Source organism: Pungitius pungitius, chromosome 10 (assembly GCF_949316345.1).
Source record: "Pungitius pungitius chromosome 10, fPunPun2.1, whole genome shotgun sequence".
Classification (NCBI taxonomy): Eukaryota; Metazoa; Chordata; class Actinopteri; order Perciformes; family Gasterosteidae; genus Pungitius; species Pungitius pungitius.
Window position 1 is genome coordinate 8085760 of NC_084909.1, and position 17929 is coordinate 8103688.

At 44.5% G+C, this 17929-nt stretch overlaps 1 protein-coding gene across 7 annotated transcripts in view; it reads right to left on the reverse strand.

Annotated features, from left to right (window-relative positions):
* The window catches only part of fmnl2a (formin-like 2a), a 41305-nt gene that overhangs the window by 4941 nt on the left and 18435 nt on the right, over window positions 1–17929 (reverse strand). For 5 of the 7 annotated variants that reach the window (XM_062565255.1, XM_037487926.2, XM_062565253.1 and 2 more), the window contains exons 4-23: window positions 16451–16527; window positions 14169–14252; window positions 13237–13392; window positions 10286–10394; window positions 10046–10122; window positions 9247–9340; window positions 8043–8117; window positions 5513–5623; window positions 5050–5199; window positions 4678–4779; window positions 4202–4502; window positions 3883–4065; window positions 2438–2562; window positions 2136–2338; window positions 1653–1887; window positions 1484–1552; window positions 1317–1397; window positions 1098–1227; window positions 847–1010; window positions 654–755 (exon numbers count right to left, since the gene is read on the reverse strand). In XM_062565255.1, coding sequence (XP_062421239.1) covers window positions 654–755; window positions 847–1010; window positions 1098–1227; window positions 1317–1397; window positions 1484–1552; window positions 1653–1887; window positions 2136–2338; window positions 2438–2562; window positions 3883–4065; window positions 4202–4502; window positions 4678–4779; window positions 5050–5199; window positions 5513–5623; window positions 8043–8117; window positions 9247–9340; window positions 10046–10122; window positions 10286–10394; window positions 13237–13392; window positions 14169–14252; window positions 16451–16527 — 2628 coding nt within the window. The remainder of the gene's footprint in view (window positions 1–653; window positions 756–846; window positions 1011–1097; window positions 1228–1316; window positions 1398–1483; window positions 1553–1652; window positions 1888–2135; window positions 2339–2437; window positions 2563–3882; window positions 4066–4201; window positions 4503–4677; window positions 4780–5049; window positions 5200–5512; window positions 5624–8042; window positions 8118–9246; window positions 9341–10045; window positions 10123–10285; window positions 10395–13236; window positions 13393–14168; window positions 14253–16450; window positions 16528–17929) is intronic. The other 2 variants (XM_062565251.1, XM_062565252.1) reach the window with 2 other exon arrangements.

Below are 17929 nucleotides of genomic sequence, written 5' to 3' on the forward strand. Positions count from 1 at the left end.
AGTACAACTAGTAGAAAGCTGTGGTGTTAACATGATATAACAGCTCTTATTTTGTATGCATCTAATAGTTTCACCCCAGCCTTCTATTTCGACACCATGAAATGGGAGGAATGAAGTCATTATCATGGTTTGGGGTTGGTAATGAGCAGCTGTGAGAGGAACGGCTGGAAACCGCCAAGAAGCTGTGAGTAGCGGCATCACATGATGTGACGGATTTAGTTTGTTAGTGCTGCTGTAGTCCGTCATGCTGAAAGCTTACTGTTTTATTTGTAAAATACTTCTCAACTTTGGAATAGATGAGCATACTGTGCTGCGGTAGTAACAGCAGAGGACATATCGATGTCTAGTCGTGGACACACGTACATACAAAAGGATTTGCACACCCAGCGCCTCATACACACGCCCAAAAGCAACTCTTTGTACCCTCCAGATGTTGTTGTGACTTTCATTGACAGGTTGTTTTCATTTGAGGCTGTTGGCATGGAGAATTAATGCACAAGTGCAAAAAAGCTTTCATAGTGCAATCACAAATCTCTGAGCCTAACTGGTTGATGCGGTGAGAACCCCAGCCCCCCCCCCCCCTCTCCCCCCTCCCTTCCTTCTTGCCCAGACTAGTTTTGTGTGATCGTGTGTGATAAGATTCTCCGACTCACCCTGTAGGCTTTAACAAACCGCACAAACACGGGGAAGAAGACGGAGGGCGGCGTTGTTTTGGAGTTCTCCCCGAAGAACTTCACGGCCTCGTCAAAGGCATCCTTTCAAAGACAGACAGGGGACGTAGTTGGAAAACAGCAGGGTGCATAAAACCAAACATTTGGTTTGCAAAGCGAGGTGTGCTCGTGATACCTGTGCGATCTTGGCGTCGTCCTGCAGCTTCTTCAGCTTGCTTTCATTGTGTGTGATGAAGTCCTTGAGCATGGTGTTGTGGCCGTGCATGCTGTACTCTCTTTTGGTCAGCTCCATGCCCCTCTGCAGCTCCTTCACGTCCAGCAGGACGTTGTCCAGCGACACTGTGGACACACCGGCGGACGCATGAGTGCACGCACGACGCGACCGAACCGAGAGAAGTCAGACCAGAGCAACACGCGTGCGCTCACCTGCTGCAGCTTTCTCCACATAGTGCAGCTCGTTGTAGAAGAGAGAAACCTGTGAGTATTTCTCCTTCACCACATTGGCGATGTAGTGCAACAACGTCATCTTGCGGTCCGTCGACTTGGTATCGAGAAGCTGCGGAGAAAGTTAAACACAAAACCTAAGAAAACGTTTGTCTGGAAATAATAAGGTGCTTCGTTAGAGTCAGCAGGGAGGCCAATTACCAAGTCTAAGCTTTGCAGCTTGAATCCGTACACCGCTCCTCTTTTGCTGCTGTTCATGTAGTTTCCAAGTGCCAAGATAATCTGCCAAACAGGAGAGAACAAGACTGTGTGAGGCAAACCATGCCTTCATTTAACGTTCAACACTTGATTAGAAATAAATCAGTCACCTCTAGAATCTTCTTTAGCTTCTGAGACGACTTGATGGACACGGATGCTGCAATGACTGCGTGAATTTGCTGTAGGGGCAAACAAAGAGGATGAGAAGACGTTGAATCCAGTAAAACAAAAAGCAAATATGAACACGTTGTCCAACACGCTAGAAATCCCAGCCCTCACCGGAGTGAGCATCTGCACGCTCTCCGAGAAGTTGCCGATGAAGGCCATGATGGTCATCTTCTGCATGAGCCGCTCGATTTTACTGAACTGCATCATGAAGCGGTCCTCGTCTGTCAGGCTCTCCAGTGGTTTGCGCTCCTTCTCAAACTGCCGCATGACTTTAATCTCGTTTTCTGTGGGCTGGAAGCGCATCAGACACTCCACGAAGTCCACCGGCAGAGTTCGCAGGTCAAAGCTGAAAGTTGACGGGGGAGGGTATAAATATGTTGCACACTTGAAACCCTCAGTAAAAAGACACTTTGAAAACAGGAATCATTTCAATGCTTGAGTAAAGAATTATATATCAACTTGATAATAATGTTAATCCAAAACAGAAACACTTTGTGTCATGCAGTACATTTAAAACAATCATGTGTCTCCATTTGGTAACAGTTCTACGTGCATAGAAAAACATGCCGGAACAAGTCTTATTTGGAGACTCACATCTGAATGGCCTTGGAGATCTCCTCAGGAGTCTTGCCCACTTTCCTCAGTGTGATGGCCATGTTCTTCGCTCTGTTGGATTCTAGCAGCGTCACCTTGTTGGGCATCTTTTGGATGACCTTCTGCTTGCTTGAGACGAGGTCGATAGCTGGGCCCTGAGCTTTCGTCTTGAACATCTCCTCGAACTCATCCACGTTTAGATCCTTGAAGACGCCAAGAAGGAATCTGTTAGTTCTTCCATCACCCTTGAAATGAGGCGGAAAGTGAACTGAAGGATGGCTGGACCGGTGGAAGACTCTTACCTCCAGGATCCTCTCGTCATCAATCTCATTGAAGACCGTGCCGTTGATCTGGTTCGGTTTCAGGGCCACCCAGTTGAAGACGGGCATCCGGAACTTTGTCTTGATGGGTTTCTTGATCTTAACAGCTTGGCGGGAAACAGGAGAGTTAGCAACGCGTGCCTTTCCACTTTGAGAGGATGAACGGCCACATTCACACACAGGTGGAAGGGAATACAGGTGTCTCTGACAAACACGGATATGACTATCTGCTCCAAGTTGTGTTTAAAGTTCACAAAAACGTACACACAAGCAGGGTGAAGCCTGGTGGCTTTTACCAAGAGAACGAGGCCAAAGTTTGTATGCCCTGTACAGTAAATGGGGCACACGATGAGGATTTCCTGCCTGGCCTGCCAACGCACTTTATTAGCCAGATTATGGCTATTTGCGGCCACCTGGGCAGATTTACCAGAGCTGAGCATCAAGGTGGCAGCTGATTTAGTCACAAAGACGAGGTGTCAGCAGGGACAGAACGATAAGGCCGTCACGAGAGGGCAAACAGCACTCCATCAGCTCTGCACAAAGCCTGTCACTCTCTATCCTCTGCCTGCCATAGCAGCTCACTGTGTCCCAGCATGCAACACTGAGATATGGCAATACTTCATTCAACGCGCACACACACACACAGACACACACATATACAAAACGAGTGTACAGCAAGTGTGGGAAATCATGCAGAATATTGAAATGTGGTATTTTCTCTGTAGTTTAAGATTATCCGAATGTTTGAAATAGAGTCTCACTGTGAGCTAAAATAGCAGAATTCATAAAATGTGGACTGTTTTTTGATTTGGGGTTAAAAGAAAATGTCTTTGAGAAAAACTCTGAACTACTTCCAGAAGGCTTGAATTACCCAAATGGAAGTTGTTTTTCAATTGGGATTCAGAGAATGAAAATACCATTTTCCAAATGTGTCGCCCGTGTGATGGAAAAGGGAACATTGGAGGGAAAACACACCAAACATGACAAGCAGAACCTACAGAAAAGTTTGATGGGTCCCTCTGGTTGGCAGAAAGGGAAACAATTCAGAGACAAATCGTTAAGAAGTTGGCAGAGTTAGTGACAGAGCGAACACGTGCACATCTCAAACACACACAGCGAGCTGGTGTTCAATGTGACACCATTTCCACTGTTTACTGACAAGTGACATGTGTGTACATCTCACAAATGCAGCTGCTTCACAGTCAAAGCCTTCCGGCACCGACCTTCTTCTTTTCTCCTCCCTTATGCTTCCATCGCGGTCCCAGCAACCGCAAAGCTTTTAACATGAAGCAGCTGCGGGTGTGCGGTTGGGAATAACGTAACAACTTTTGGCAAAAACATTTGGAAGCTCTTCAACCGACGTAGCTAGCTGTGTGCGGCTCACAGGGTGGGGCGTGGTCACGACATCCCCATCAGAATGAGCTTACCTGCTAACCCGGAGTTCATGATGACCGTGGGCGTCCCACAGCCGGGCAGCGGCGGCGCCACAGGAGGCAGGTGTGCTGGGTGATGCGAGGCTAGCCCTGGAGGGGGAGGCGGAGGCGGAGGGGGAGGCGGTGGAGGCGGGGGAGCTGCAGCTGCAGGAGTCCCTGACGATGGTCCATTTGACACTAGTAGAGAGGAAAGACGCCCCATTGTTATAAACACATACAAACTTTGCACATTCCCTCCCGTTTTCCGCTCTTCTTTCTGCACTTTATGACAAACAGCTAAATGCTGATGAGCTGCACTCATCATTAAACCTACGTGTGCCGTTCACTGGCAGCGGGGGGGCTGGTGGGGGAGGTGGCGGAGTGCCAGCGGCGACTCCCGCGTGATTGGCACCGTTTGCACCCGTCACCGCACCTGGCGAGCCACCCACGCCGGAGGAGGGCGATGGCAGGATGGAGATGTCTCCGTCCCCCTTCTTGTGGATCTTGATGGTGCCCTGTTTCTCCAGTTCGTGGATCTTTTTCTCCAGGTTGCTCTGTCGCTGGATGGCCTCGTCCTTCTCCTTCAACACCTGCCGCAGTGTGTGTACCTGCGAGCTGGTGTCTTTGTAGACTTCCTGTGTGGACGAGGTTGGTTGAGAGTCGTTAATAAAGTGTTGTAGAAACATCAATATTTGTGTATTTCTAGCACGAGGAGTGGAAGCGTTATGAGCCCCAAGACAACAGTTTGCAGAAGACTTTGAGTGCTTCCATTGATACTTTTTGTATGAATGTGAATGTTCAGAGTCTGACCCTAATCGATTCAAGGTCCTTGTTCCTTTGCATCAGCTGTTTCTCAAGCTCCACGATTTTGGACATGGCCTCATTCTCCGTATCCTGCAGCTTCTCTGTCATCTGCAAGAACAATAGCGACAACATGTCATCAAAGAAATCAAGTGTGGCAGTGATATAGATAGAAAAAATTAAATCTGTATTGCCGCAAATAATGAAGGCTTAAAAGTTACAAATGTGTGTCCATATTCAGTCCATATATAGTCTTCCATCCCAGTGTTCTTATGATGGGTGACCAGTTGTGGAAAAGTGGAGATCATAGCAAATCCCATGCTCACATCCTGGACATTGATATACAGCCTTTCGCATGGAAAAGCAGTTGAGTGCACTCACGTGCGACATGTTCTCCTCCAGCTCCTCCACGCGCTCCAGGGCAGCGTTTTTGGTCTCTGCATCCTCCAGTAGGGCTCCCACGTCAAACACGTTATCTAAGTAGGCCTGGATCTGAACCTGCAGCTTATCGCTCTCTGTATGCTTTAGCTTCTGGAAAAAAAGGCAAAGACAGATGCAGTGATTATAAAACGCGAGGTAGATAGGCGGTGAGAGGGGGGAGACATTTACTTCTTCAGTTCAATGCGTGAGGCCGACGCCTCCGACCCAAAGGCCGGCATTGATCTCACCTGTGCAATGAAGCGGGAGACAAGAACTCACAGAACTCACAGACGGAGAATCCATTATCGACTGCGTTTCTTTGGTTGCTGTCTCGGGGGTGCTATAAACCAGACCTGTGCTCTAAATTGAGCTCTACATTAAGGGTTCGGTCAGTCTGGGAATTTTTCTGTCTGCCTGTACTCACGTCTAAGTAGTCGTCCAGACACAGCTTGGTGAAGTCGTACTGTAGGTGAACGCGGAAGTTCATGTCCTCCACTGAGTGCACCACTATGTTTATGAACTGCATGCAGGCCACCTGGGGAATAAAAAACAGAAGAGAAACAGTGAACGATCTTAAATGTTTTCAAAACCCTGCATATTATGCACCTCTGCATGTGCCTGCTGACAATACATGATAAATATGTGTGAATTAAGTCATTCGTAACAAGTGTCAGGTTCAGTCTGGTGATTCAATCAAATGGCTTCATGCTCATCATCACATCTAATTCTATTTAATAGGGCTTGCACGGTTGTATAAATCCTCATTACGCTGCTTGCTTGGCTGGCACAGTGGCTTATCTGGTAGATTAAGTGTGGATCTGAAAAAACAAATCAGCCTGTTCAACTCCATCGGCCGCCCTTATGGGAGCCCGTGTAAACAGATCAGGGGGGTTGGGGGGTGTCCTCTTAGTATCTTATGTACACACTTCTCACCCTGACACTGGCTTAATGAAGACGCTCAGTTTTCTCGGTTGCGACACTGCAGCTTTGACAAAGTCTGTTTGCTTTAGTGCTGCTGTCAGGCGACCGTGAGCGGACTCGTGACAGAGGTCCCATTGAACTACTGAAACACAGCAGCTGTTGGTTTGCACTCACACGCAAGTGCAGCTTTTGCTCCACGTCAACAAAAGACACCTAGTGTGTGTCACACGATGAATGCTGTCAGTGCTGGCACTCCTTGGTCTTAAGTACCTTTATTTGTATCTGTCAGGCTAATAAGCACTACTCGACCTGGAAACGAATGCCTCTGCAGGGGTTCCTTGATTAGTGGCACTACAGTTGGATGTGTTGAACAGTGTGTATCGTTGATCTAGACGAAAAAACTAAAATATGTGCATTGGTCTTCAGAATATACAAAAGATCCGTATTTCTAACCAGCTCAAAAGTATGCTAGATGCTAAACCAACCACCGCCCAGTTATTTTTAAATACTGGGTCCGACAGTCGGGTCTCAGGAGTTTTGATTAGAGTCACAAGATAATATTATTTTTATTATATCTGCTACATCCCTATGGGCCACATGAGGGAGCCTGAATGATTAGAGTGTTCTGATAAATTTAGGCATGTAACACTGGCCGTGTCTCAAAGTCGCTGCATCCTTGTAGCCTCCAGCCTTGCGGCCCTCGCGGTGGCCCTGTGCTGGTCCTCCAACAACCGCATGGGCTGAACAGAGCTGTCTATGAAACGGGACGGTCTGGCCCACAGGGGGTGCTTCCTGCTTGCGTCATCAGCTTTACCTCCGCTGCCCCCGTTGCCTAGCAACCTGCTGCGCTTGACAATAAATGCCTTAAAAGCCAAATCAATGGCAAAGTACAGAAAAAGAAGATAATCTTCTTATTTCATTTAATTTAAGAAGAAAAGCTTTTCCTCCAGAGCATGATATATTTCAGACTGAGAGAAGAACTTTTGTTTTTAATTCAAATTGAATCAGTTAGGCTGTACTTTCAGCTGAAAGTAATGCAATGCAATCTCAAGGCAGAGGAGATTCCATCAATCCTGTCAATAACAACCACAATAGCAAACACATTTATTAACAAGGACTTCTTATTTTTCTATTGCATAGGATACAAAATATTTTAACTGTAATCTTAAGATATTCCAGAATCTAATGTTACTAACTTAATAATTAGTAATATTTCAGGTCCGTAACTTGTCTGCCTGAGCTCACTTTGATTTTTCCGTTCATAATATAAAGTATAAACTATATATAAAACCGCCTCAGTAAGATATGAGTCAGTGGCTCCCGTGAGCTGCTCGTTGTGTATTTGTTATAAATGTGTGTTGGTACATTAATTTGTATTTAAAAACACAACATCGGTTACCAACGTCACATTTCATGAACTAAGATGTGATGTTCTATATTAGAGTATAACATTTATATCGGTAGATATTCGAGTGAATTCTATAAATATAAAGCGTTAATAGGATAGATAGTTAAAGGATAGCTCTGACGTACGCGTCCTTAACGATGCAGCCTGGCGACTTTGAGACACAGCTACTGAATCTCATCTGAAAGCCTAGCGTATATTGGTTTTGATTTACTCATGACGGAAAGTGTCTGTTAACTCCATATGAATGTATTTATATGCTGATTGTTTACAGCATTTAACATGAGCATGTACTGTATATTTCTTTGAAATGGTGAATTGTGTTAGTCAGGATCATTCATTCACACACAAATGTAAGTATTATTATATAAGTTGTGAATTGTGTTGTGATTGTTATGTAAAACATGTAGGCCCCAACATTTGAGGGGAAACGCATTTATACAAACACAATACTGATGAGATATAGACATCCTTCACTCGAAAACCTTCACTAACCATCTGTGATTTTCCTTGTGATTTCAATACTGATGTCGTGTGTGTGTGTGTGTGTGTGTGTGTGTGTGTGTGTGTGTGTGTGTGTGTGTGTGTGTGTGTGTGTGTGTGTGTGTGTGTGTGTGAGAGAACATACCATAAAGTCAATGTTGTTGTCCTCATTCTTGAAATACTCCATTAACCTCTCAAACCGCTGCGTCTCCACACACACCTGCAAAACAACAACTTCTCAGTTATTGTATTTTTTGCAGTCCTGACAAAACAAGCAACTGAAACTGCTATATTACAATAAATGATTTAAATAATTCACACAAACAATGGCCTCAAACACCGAAACTCCAAGCTCGGTGCTGCGCGTACATGTTCTTCACCTGAAATTTAACCGTCACTGTTATATTAAGAACCCTTACAAGATATCTATGCACATTTGCTTGCTGAATCTGTCTTCAACTTTGCTTGTGGCACAACTTTTACCACAGGTCCTGCTTTTTTGAACTACAATTTGTGAAACAGAAAATAACAGAGGGATGAAGAGAGAGAGAGAGAGAGAGAGAGAGAGAGAGATGCTGTGCAGTTCAGACGGTTCATCTGGAGGGCAATGAGGGAGATGGAGCATGATGAAGACTTGAGAAGGAAGCAGAGAGGAAGAGGAGGGATTCATATCCAAAAACCTTTGAATAATGTTTTCGACTCTCAGCTTGCAGCCCTTTCATCAAACATCAGATATCAAAGTCACTCGGCAAAAAAGATCTAATGGCGCCTTTTCATTCTCTAAAGAGAAAAACAACTGAATACTGCATTCACACGGCAAAGAGATACAGAAATGTGAGTGAGTCCTCAAATGCTTCCAGCAGCCTAAACTGTCATGACACGACTTTTCATCTCATTAGTGGAGCTGCAGCTCCTCCCCAGGCCTTATTCTCCCACTAATGCCGATGCCGCTGAGAGCAACACTCAATATTTCATTCAGGCGTGTAAATATTGCATTATTTGCAGTCGGGCCATTTGGTGCCCTGTGAAGTGGGGCTGCTGATGGCGCCTACTCCATCACAAACCTCCTACTGTGTTCTTAAGCAGCCAGGATACCTCGCCCAGGCAGACAGCGGTCAGCCATGGCGGACTGTTGTATCTTTCTATCAGCTTCTCTTGACGTTTCCAACACACCTGTAACCATTTTCTCCCAAAAGACAAGTTGGTCCTGCTGGGCTATTTAGCTAAGTCTGTGTCTGTAATCTGCTGACGGATCTCATGACTGGAGCGGAGTCACAGTTGGAAATTGCACAGTTGAGATGTAAGGACATCTCCTCAGATCCCACTTCCCCCCTCCAGGCAGCACGTACCTCCTTGAAGTTGTCGAAAGCGGAGAGAATAATTTCGTGGCCTCCTCTCACAAGACAAACTGCCGCCAGGAGCTCCAAGACCAGAGCTTTGGTTCTGTAAAACAGGGAGGAAATGTGTGAATGACGAAAAGGTATAAAAGATCCAACAAATGCTGAACCCTTTGTGCAGTACAGATCTACGTGGTGTTTATGAGAATTTATATATTTTTTTAATCCATACATCTTGATACATTTTAATCAAATAGTTGAACAAACTTTCCGAGAGGGAAAAAAAAGTTTTCATCTTATCCACTGGATTAAAAAAGCAGTAATAAAAAATAAATACTTCAGTCTGTGTGTGTGTGTGTGTGTGTGTGCAAGATTGCTCTGCCTGGATGAGACGATATGTGACAGGTGATGCGGAGTGGTTTCACATCCACTTTTGAGGAAATGTTTGAGCCTCTGGGCAAAAAGATGAAACACAGTCCCACTCAGGGGAAGTGAGTCCTTGTGGTCTCAGTGAGCAGCTGCCGGGGCAGTGAAGTGTTCCAGAGGTGCCCTGACCCCTCCGTTGGAATGAATGTGTGCCCCTGAGCTACAAAGGCACTCACTTTGGGTCCGACTGTGTAGGTGCACTGAGGCTAATTCTCTGAATGTTGCATTGGGGGTTTTAGTCTTTGTTGGAAAGGTATCTTGATTTCTGAGGCTCGAAATCTCTCTTAGAATTTAATCTCCTGGGTCTTCTAAAAGTAACTTCAAAATCGGTAGGTATTCATTTTGTTTAGGAGCAAAAAATTATGAAACTGGGGTTTTAACTTACCTCGGGTTCTTATTGTTGAGACTTAGAGCAATTTCGTTCACAGCATGGGGGTGGGACATGACCAAGTTGAAGCCATACTGGGAGATAAAAAACAAACCAGAGAAGGATGGGGACAAATAAGCTAATTAACAAAGGGGAGCCCCTGCATAAACAAGAGCAGCATTCCTCTGCATATCAAATGAAAGTAAATTTAATTCGGCTTTAGTTAAGTAATACGAGTATCAAGTGCAGAAGGCTGACCTGGTAGTTCATGATGGCACGCAGGCACATGATGCAGACATGGACGTCGTCTTTTTTGCAGACCAGTCTGGAGTTTTTCAGAGTTCTTCGGCTCGGCAGTGTGTTGCTGCTAAAAATAATTACAGAAAAATAATTTAGCGGTAATAGGAGACGTTTTTTACTGAAACGAGTGTTTAGTCTACGAGTTTTTTGAACACAAACAAGAGTGAGCGAGACCCGTATAAATAATAAAACGGATGCCATTTGCGATTGAGCCTCCATCACACTCCCCCTCCTTCTCATCGGGAGGCTGTTAAACTGCCAAGCCACCATATATACATTACAATCTACAGCCTCGCAAGAGGCCGTGGAATTCCTGCTTTGTTTTAATTTTATGTCCTTCACAAAGATATAACTTACAGCTGGCACAATAGAAGCCAGTCATTTGCATGCAGCACAGTGATTGTGCAGCTTTATGTGGTGAAAAAGACCTTTTTTCCTGGCGCAGCTCTGACAGTACAAAGAAAAATGCTGGTGCAGCAGTATTACTGACTTATACACATCGCAGGTCAGAACAAAACAGTTTATTTGCAGACTTTTGTCACAAGGTTCAATTACCAGTTCTGAGGAGAAATATGTCTTCAGGCTACTGATAGACACACCAATTTGCATCAGCTCCCATGCTTAAGGGTGTGACTCCTGTGTGAGTCACAGCCAGGCATCTGTGTGTGTGTGTGTGTGTTTGTGTGTGTGATAAGATGCTCATCATAGCAGCAGAAAACTCAAAAAAGGAGTTCATCGAGGTTTCCTGTACCAGGTAACGAAGGTCAAACTTTAGGCGTGGCACCTTAAGGAGGAAATGAGTAAATACACTCCTTAATCTCAAACCAAGGTCATGATAAGGGATCGCATAGCACAATGAAAATGTAATACATTGACCAGCTTTGACTTGTCTGAAATTACTTAACTTACATAACGCAACTAACTGAATCACATGTGACTCGGAAGGAAACAAGGCACCAGAAACTGGAGTGAGAAATGAGGTGAGAGGTGCTGTGGACAGATGTATTCTTTTCAAGCAAGAGAAAGCTCACAGCTGTTCTAGTCACACAACATCAAAAACAATTTAATCCTTCCCATTTTCCTAAACTGGCACGACCACAAACATCAGAGCGTCTTCTAAAAAAAAACACCACAGAGCGACATCAAACACTACAACTGGAGTTACTAGAGTGCAACTATAAGACGCAGGTCTAGCACATTCATTTCTAGCAAACTCCATACCGTCTCATTTGAGAGCACTTTGGGCAGCTCAGCGTGCTTGGTATCCTTCAAGATGGCAGTTTGAAGAAGACACATTAAAAATGACCAGCAGTTATTGGGCTTGCATTGATTTAAAGCACAAAAAGGGGAAAATATTCTGTATAATGGAAATTTAAGAAATTTACAAAATCACAAAAGCAAATGCTTCATAATTAGTGTGACACATTTAGTCAAACAGGAAGATCGATAGTGTAATGGATCCATAATACAGAAGATGTTTGGGGGCTACCTAAATGCAGAACAACAGGCTTTTGTCAAAACTAGGCTAGCTTCCGCACAGACTGGCATTAAGGGAGCCACACAAGCAGCACACAGGCACAGAGACAAGAACAATGAGTGAAGAGAAAAAACGTTGAGGGGAGAATTCAGGCTCCAGCGCTGGAGGGGAGGCTGGCAGTACAAATAATTCACATCCCCGACACAGACAGCGGGACAAATAGACTGGGCAGCGCTAGCCGGGAGGTATAAAATACAATGAGGCAGGGGGATTGTGTGTGTGTCTGTGTGTGTGTGCGCTGGGAGGCAGAAGGGACGCAGGGTTGAAGCTGTAGAAAGCTCACTATGAACGAGCAAAGTGAGAGACCCCGAGACCTGCCTGCTGTCGAAGACGGGCAGACAGAGGAGCAGACGACTATGCAGGGACACCGAGACAGAACAGAGGACACAGTCAGAAGACACTTTGACCTGTTCGACACACTCTACATGCTGATGATACAAAGGTACATCTGGAGGAGGCAGATGTACAGGGAGAGTCAGTTGTGGCACAATGGAATACCTGACTCGCAAATTCAATTATGGTAATAAGGATGAAAGAAGCCCTGGAGGTATGTGTATGTATGTGTAGTGGGACATTGAAAAATTCAAGAGGTTTTTCAACAGAGAAATAGGTGTGGCGCTATGAACAGGACACACCTTCCATACTATGACTGTGTATGACTTTATGGAATAGAAAAGAGGAAAAAACAATCACAACAATAATTTTTTAAGCTCTTTTGAGACAACAAACAACTTCATGGCTTATCATGCAAGGCTAATATTAGAGAGACGTGTGCCTCTTTAAATCAATAGGGCTCTTTGTCTGTAAAGAGTTTAAGCTATTACAGATTAAAGGTCATAGAAGTGCGACTGCTGCACTGAAACATCAATGGAACGATGTGGGGGATTAGAGAAATAATGCAACCTGAAAAGGATTTGTGCTTCAGAGCATATATTAGCATGGGGTCTGTGAATTACATCCACTGTGCATAGGATTTCCTTTGGTATTAAATAAAACAAAACAGATTTGCGCCATGAAAAAGATTGTTCCTTCTGTTGCATTCTCTGTGACATGAAAGATTACTGTCAATCGTGTGTCATAATCATGTGCAAAAACCAGCCGGACTTCAATCTTACAAATCCACACACAAAAAGGGTTTTGCCTCCTGCTGCAGAAATGGGTCCTAAGCTTTTAAAGTTTCACAGACCTCGTGACTAGATAAAAGGGGCATCATATGAAAAGTGTGACTTCTCAAAATAAAACCGCATTGGCCTGTCTGAACAGGGCGGGGGAGAAAGGAAACTGAGAGTCAAATTTAGCTGTTAACACGTACAAACCGGACACGTGGTTAGCAGTGAAGCTTGTTAACCATCCGTGTGAGTGTGTTTTGTACCGTATCGTCGAGTGTCGTCCAGCGCGTGTGATGCTGTTCCCAGTGATGGAAGACGACAGGGTGCCTCCTCCGTGAAGGTCTTCTATAGAGCGGCTCCAGGGTTTAGACTTATCCATAACAGCCTCTGGGTTGTTCTCCTCAGACTCTCCATCAAACCTGTTGCACCATGGAAACGAGACATAAAATGACAAAAGCTGCCACTGAACCCACAGTGGATTTCTGAAGCCAGTATTTGTGAACCAAAACACATAACTTGGACATGCTCTTTTTTTTATTTATTCTTACTTAGTGACTCAAAATGCTAAATCATGGGGAAAATAGCCTCCAGATTAATTATTACCAAAGTTATCTTTAAAGCTGAGTCAATATCCCTTTCAGTATTAATCAGTGCTGGCGGAGTTGATGGTTAGGGTTAAGTCCAGTGCTCCCGCCAACATCTCAGTTCTGGGGTTTGGACATGATGAATAAAACGTCTCATGTTATTGGATACTTGGCATAAACCTCGGAAAGAGCTGAACGTTATGCTGGTTCTGATCTATTTACGTTTTTAGACCGGTCGTTTTCATGACTTTCATATGTTGCTCAGGTGGGACTGAGGTTAAAAACACTTTTACGACGAACCATTCATTATGGGGACAGACCATAATATATAATAATAACTTATGGGTAAGTGGGGAACGTGAATTAAACATTTTTACTGTGGCGCTCTGTGGCCCAAAACAAGGACCTTGTGACTGACTAATAATCACACCATCAATCTATGAATAGAAGCATATGGTTGGTGGAATACACAGGGCCAATGTGTCAGCTATGGGCCCCGGGTGATGGTGGTGATGCATCAGCAGCTGTGCAGAATAGCAGCATTATGCTGTGCCGTCACCTCCGCATATAACATGTGGTGGTCTAGAGAGAAAGAACTGCAAGCGACTTACGTGACGGCATACTGTGCAAAAGAAAGATACTCCACCAGCACGTCCAGACCTTTGTTCTCCTCATTTAAGAATTCTCTCACCCACCTGAGGAGAGATGGACAAAGGTGAGTCGGCACACAGAAGCTCATCCAAATCACTGAAATAATGTGTGCACAGAAAAGTGCACACGTTCAATTATACTTGGATCAGTAGTTAGAACCACAAACAGGTTTTACAACAACACCAAAATCTCAACTCCTTGGGATAATCACAGCTAACAAATTTCATAAATTTGGAAACCACGACTAAACCTGTTTTGATAAACACGACTTGAAGAATTTGATGTTATTTTGTCTGTTATCTGAAAACGAAGATCAACATATGCTTCATAGTTTATGGGTAGCGCTAAACTCAATGTCCTACCGTTTTAATCAGCCAACATGTTTATAATACGTTTTATATTAACTAAGCCAGCACATTTTGACAAATTATCAATGCATAGAATTACACTTGACCAGCCTCAGAATCAAAACACTAAGATAGAAACACAAACCAGTTAAAAATAGTACTTGGTCCCACATCTGGAAGATATCCTTAGCGTTATAATGACATTTGGATATTCCTATTTTTGGATTGTACATAGTGTATAATAGTATCCTACGCAGGCTGCGTCCATACCTGACCTTGTTACACAGATGTTTTCACATCACCATCTCACTCATCCTCTCTCCCTTTAATTTCGCTCTCAGAGTCACACAGTTTAGAACTTTGAATCGCTTCCCATAACAGTGCCTTTCACTGGCGATTACAGAAATTTGCAGGGCATGAACATAACGACACGCGTGCAGGCTTTTGAGTGCTGGTACTGTGTCGATGAAGGTGTGAGGTTAAACTGCTTCTTTATTAGCTCCCCTGTGGTTTGACTGCATGGGAGCGAGAAATAGAGCGTCCAGTAAAGAGGTTCCTGGTGCCCGGGCCCGTCCTGTTTTAGAAAGGGCACGTCGGGCCACATGGTAATCATTACTGCAGGACACTAACCAACAATCCCACCATTCATGAGCAACATGTGAGGAGCAGGCAGGCAGGGAGCCGGGGTTATCCTCAGCTCACGCGGGGACAATCTGCCCATTATACACAGCCGACATAATGATATATTTCTCTGTCTCACACCTGAAAAGAAGCAGCAGCTATTCACTGTCTGAGCAGGGTGACATCTTGCTCCCTTGCCCCCCCCCCATCCCCCTTCTCAAGCTATCTCCCTGTCCCTCTGCTGTTATGGTAATGCTTTGTCTAATCTAGATTAGGTAGATAATTCATGTAATCTAGTTTACCAACATACGGTCTCTATGAGGAATTACTCAATGTCAACAATCCCTCAACTGGTTTGCCATATGGACAACGTGTCTGGCTGTGACGAGACGGTGTTGTTTGTACGAGAGTCTGCAAACGCATGTATGCGTAACAGAGGTCTGGTGAGCTCTTGGTTTTTGTTGTGGATGCTTGTCCACGTAGACCTCATCCTCGCTGCTGCCAAGGGCTCCTGGGCCTCAATTAATGTGCCGTGCTGAAACCATGCGTACACTAGCTGCTCACATTGCTCGGTGGGTAAAGCAGTTTTGGTTTAACACCAAGGTTGTTGATTTGAGCTCCAGCTCTTCCTATTCATGTCACAATATTTTTCCATTGTCGAGGTCCATTTTCATTTATTTTAGACAGCTCTCAGAATGCATTAGGCATCAATTGTGATGTTGACTAATCCATCACAGTCTTCAACTATCAGGGTCTGTAATCAAAGAGACAGACCCTTTAATCCATAGCCACACAAAACCCTGAGACACTGCGTGATGCTCTTTGAGATATTGATCTCTCCCTGGTGATGACTGCACAACACTCAATACATATCACCTTCAGCAGGCTGAGGCTTGTCATTCCCGGAGAACACCTGAATACCTCTGTGATTTAATCTGTTGCGAAATCATGACCTCCTTAGTAACATCTACAATAAAGCCCTCTTTAGGTCGCCACACGAACCACCGATATATCAAGTTGGGCAGCGAGGAAAATGTTTTTTCCGTCCACATGCCGTCCCCACGGCAACCGTCTCAAACAATCCATCGATTCAACTCATCTCCCTCGCCATAAGGCTTCCTGGGTAATATCGTGGGGGGGATGGTGGTGCTGCATAGCGTCAACGTCTGCGTCTCCGAGAGACTGGAATGTCAAACTTTTCCCCCTGAATCTACTGTAACCAGGTTGAGGACGTTCAACCCTCTCAAGGTCCACACAGGCCTGGAGGGACTCACCCTATGTGATTGGTCCGCAACGAAATTTCCAGTTCTCTCAGGACCTGAGTGGACTCCTGAACTCTCCGTCTGAATTTCTGTGGAAGGAAACAAAGGAGGGGGAGGGGGGAGGGGGTGAAGTTAATATTTCATTGTACCAGTTAAACTATAAATTACCAGGTCACCAACAGCAATGTTTTGGTTGAAGGAAAAAAAAATCTGACCGAAAGGTGAGACAAAACAGAAGACATAGATCCACACTTACATCCAATGTCAAAGTGTGAAAGTTGTGCAACAATTACAGACCAAAGAGTTGGGATTGGGTTTGTTTCTTTTTGAGTGGACCTTCTACTTCTGCCAGAGAAGGCAAGATGACTCAATGGAAAGTGTGAATATGGAGTAGTTCCCGTTATCTTGTTGGCTCACACGTGTTCTTTATAACCAACAGAAATCCCTCCCGGTAGCACCGCAATCAAATGGAGTAAACTAATTGGTTAGCGGCCGAGTCAGAGCCAGCAGCCACACAAACACATTCTCTGTCCTGTTGCCGTGGCTACCGCTGAAAGAGATACAGCGGGCGTGAACGGCGTGCACGGAGGATTGAACTGCCAGTAAATGAAAGAGAAAGCGACGGAACATGAGCACGGTCCTCTTTCATTTGGGCTCCTGATAGGAGGTGATCCTCAAGGCCGAACAAACAAAAGGCCCTTCAGGCTGTTACGCAACCGCAGCAACCAGAGCAGCAACGAGAACCATCAGCGCTGATTAAACAGGAGGGAGGGATCCCGGGTGAGAGCCATTGGAACTGTTGTTTAATATAAATATGTAGAAAAACTATAATATATACATTATATGAACTGTCGTGTAGTTTTTTTCAGAATATTACATTATTGAGCCCCAGGTTTATCAAAGTGTTTAATAAGACTAAAGCGGAAACAATTAAACATTTCAGTTTATCAACTGAACATTATTCTTAAACTACTCGAATAATAATCACGGCTTCTTAAATGTGAAGATTTGTGTTTCTCCTTTTTGTAAATGGAATGTGTTTACATTTGGATCCAAAAAAAAGTAAATTTGAAGATGTTCTCTGGGATTTATGAAAACTAGGATCTAGGACCTGTGTTCATGTTTTTTTTTTTACATTCAACAGACCAGGCAATGAATCAATTAATTAAATAAATATTTTTAATTTGGGTTTTAGGGGTTTTCTGCACATTTTTCCAGCTACAGTCAGAAGAAGGGGATCCACCCAAAGTTGGAGGGCCTGGTCACTTTCCATGATGCGTTTGTATGGGGGTGGAAACAGAGCTCAGCCCGGCGTTAGCCTGTTATTAACCCATCCACTGGAAAGAAAGCTGTTCCCACAGCTCGGGTCTCTCTTTCCCTGTCTCCTGTCCGCGGTGTCTCTGGGCTTAGGCGGTGTGCGTTTGGCACATTAGGAGATGGGAAACAGAGTGTTTTTATTGGGGAGGAGCTCTGTGTGTGTGTGTTTGTGTG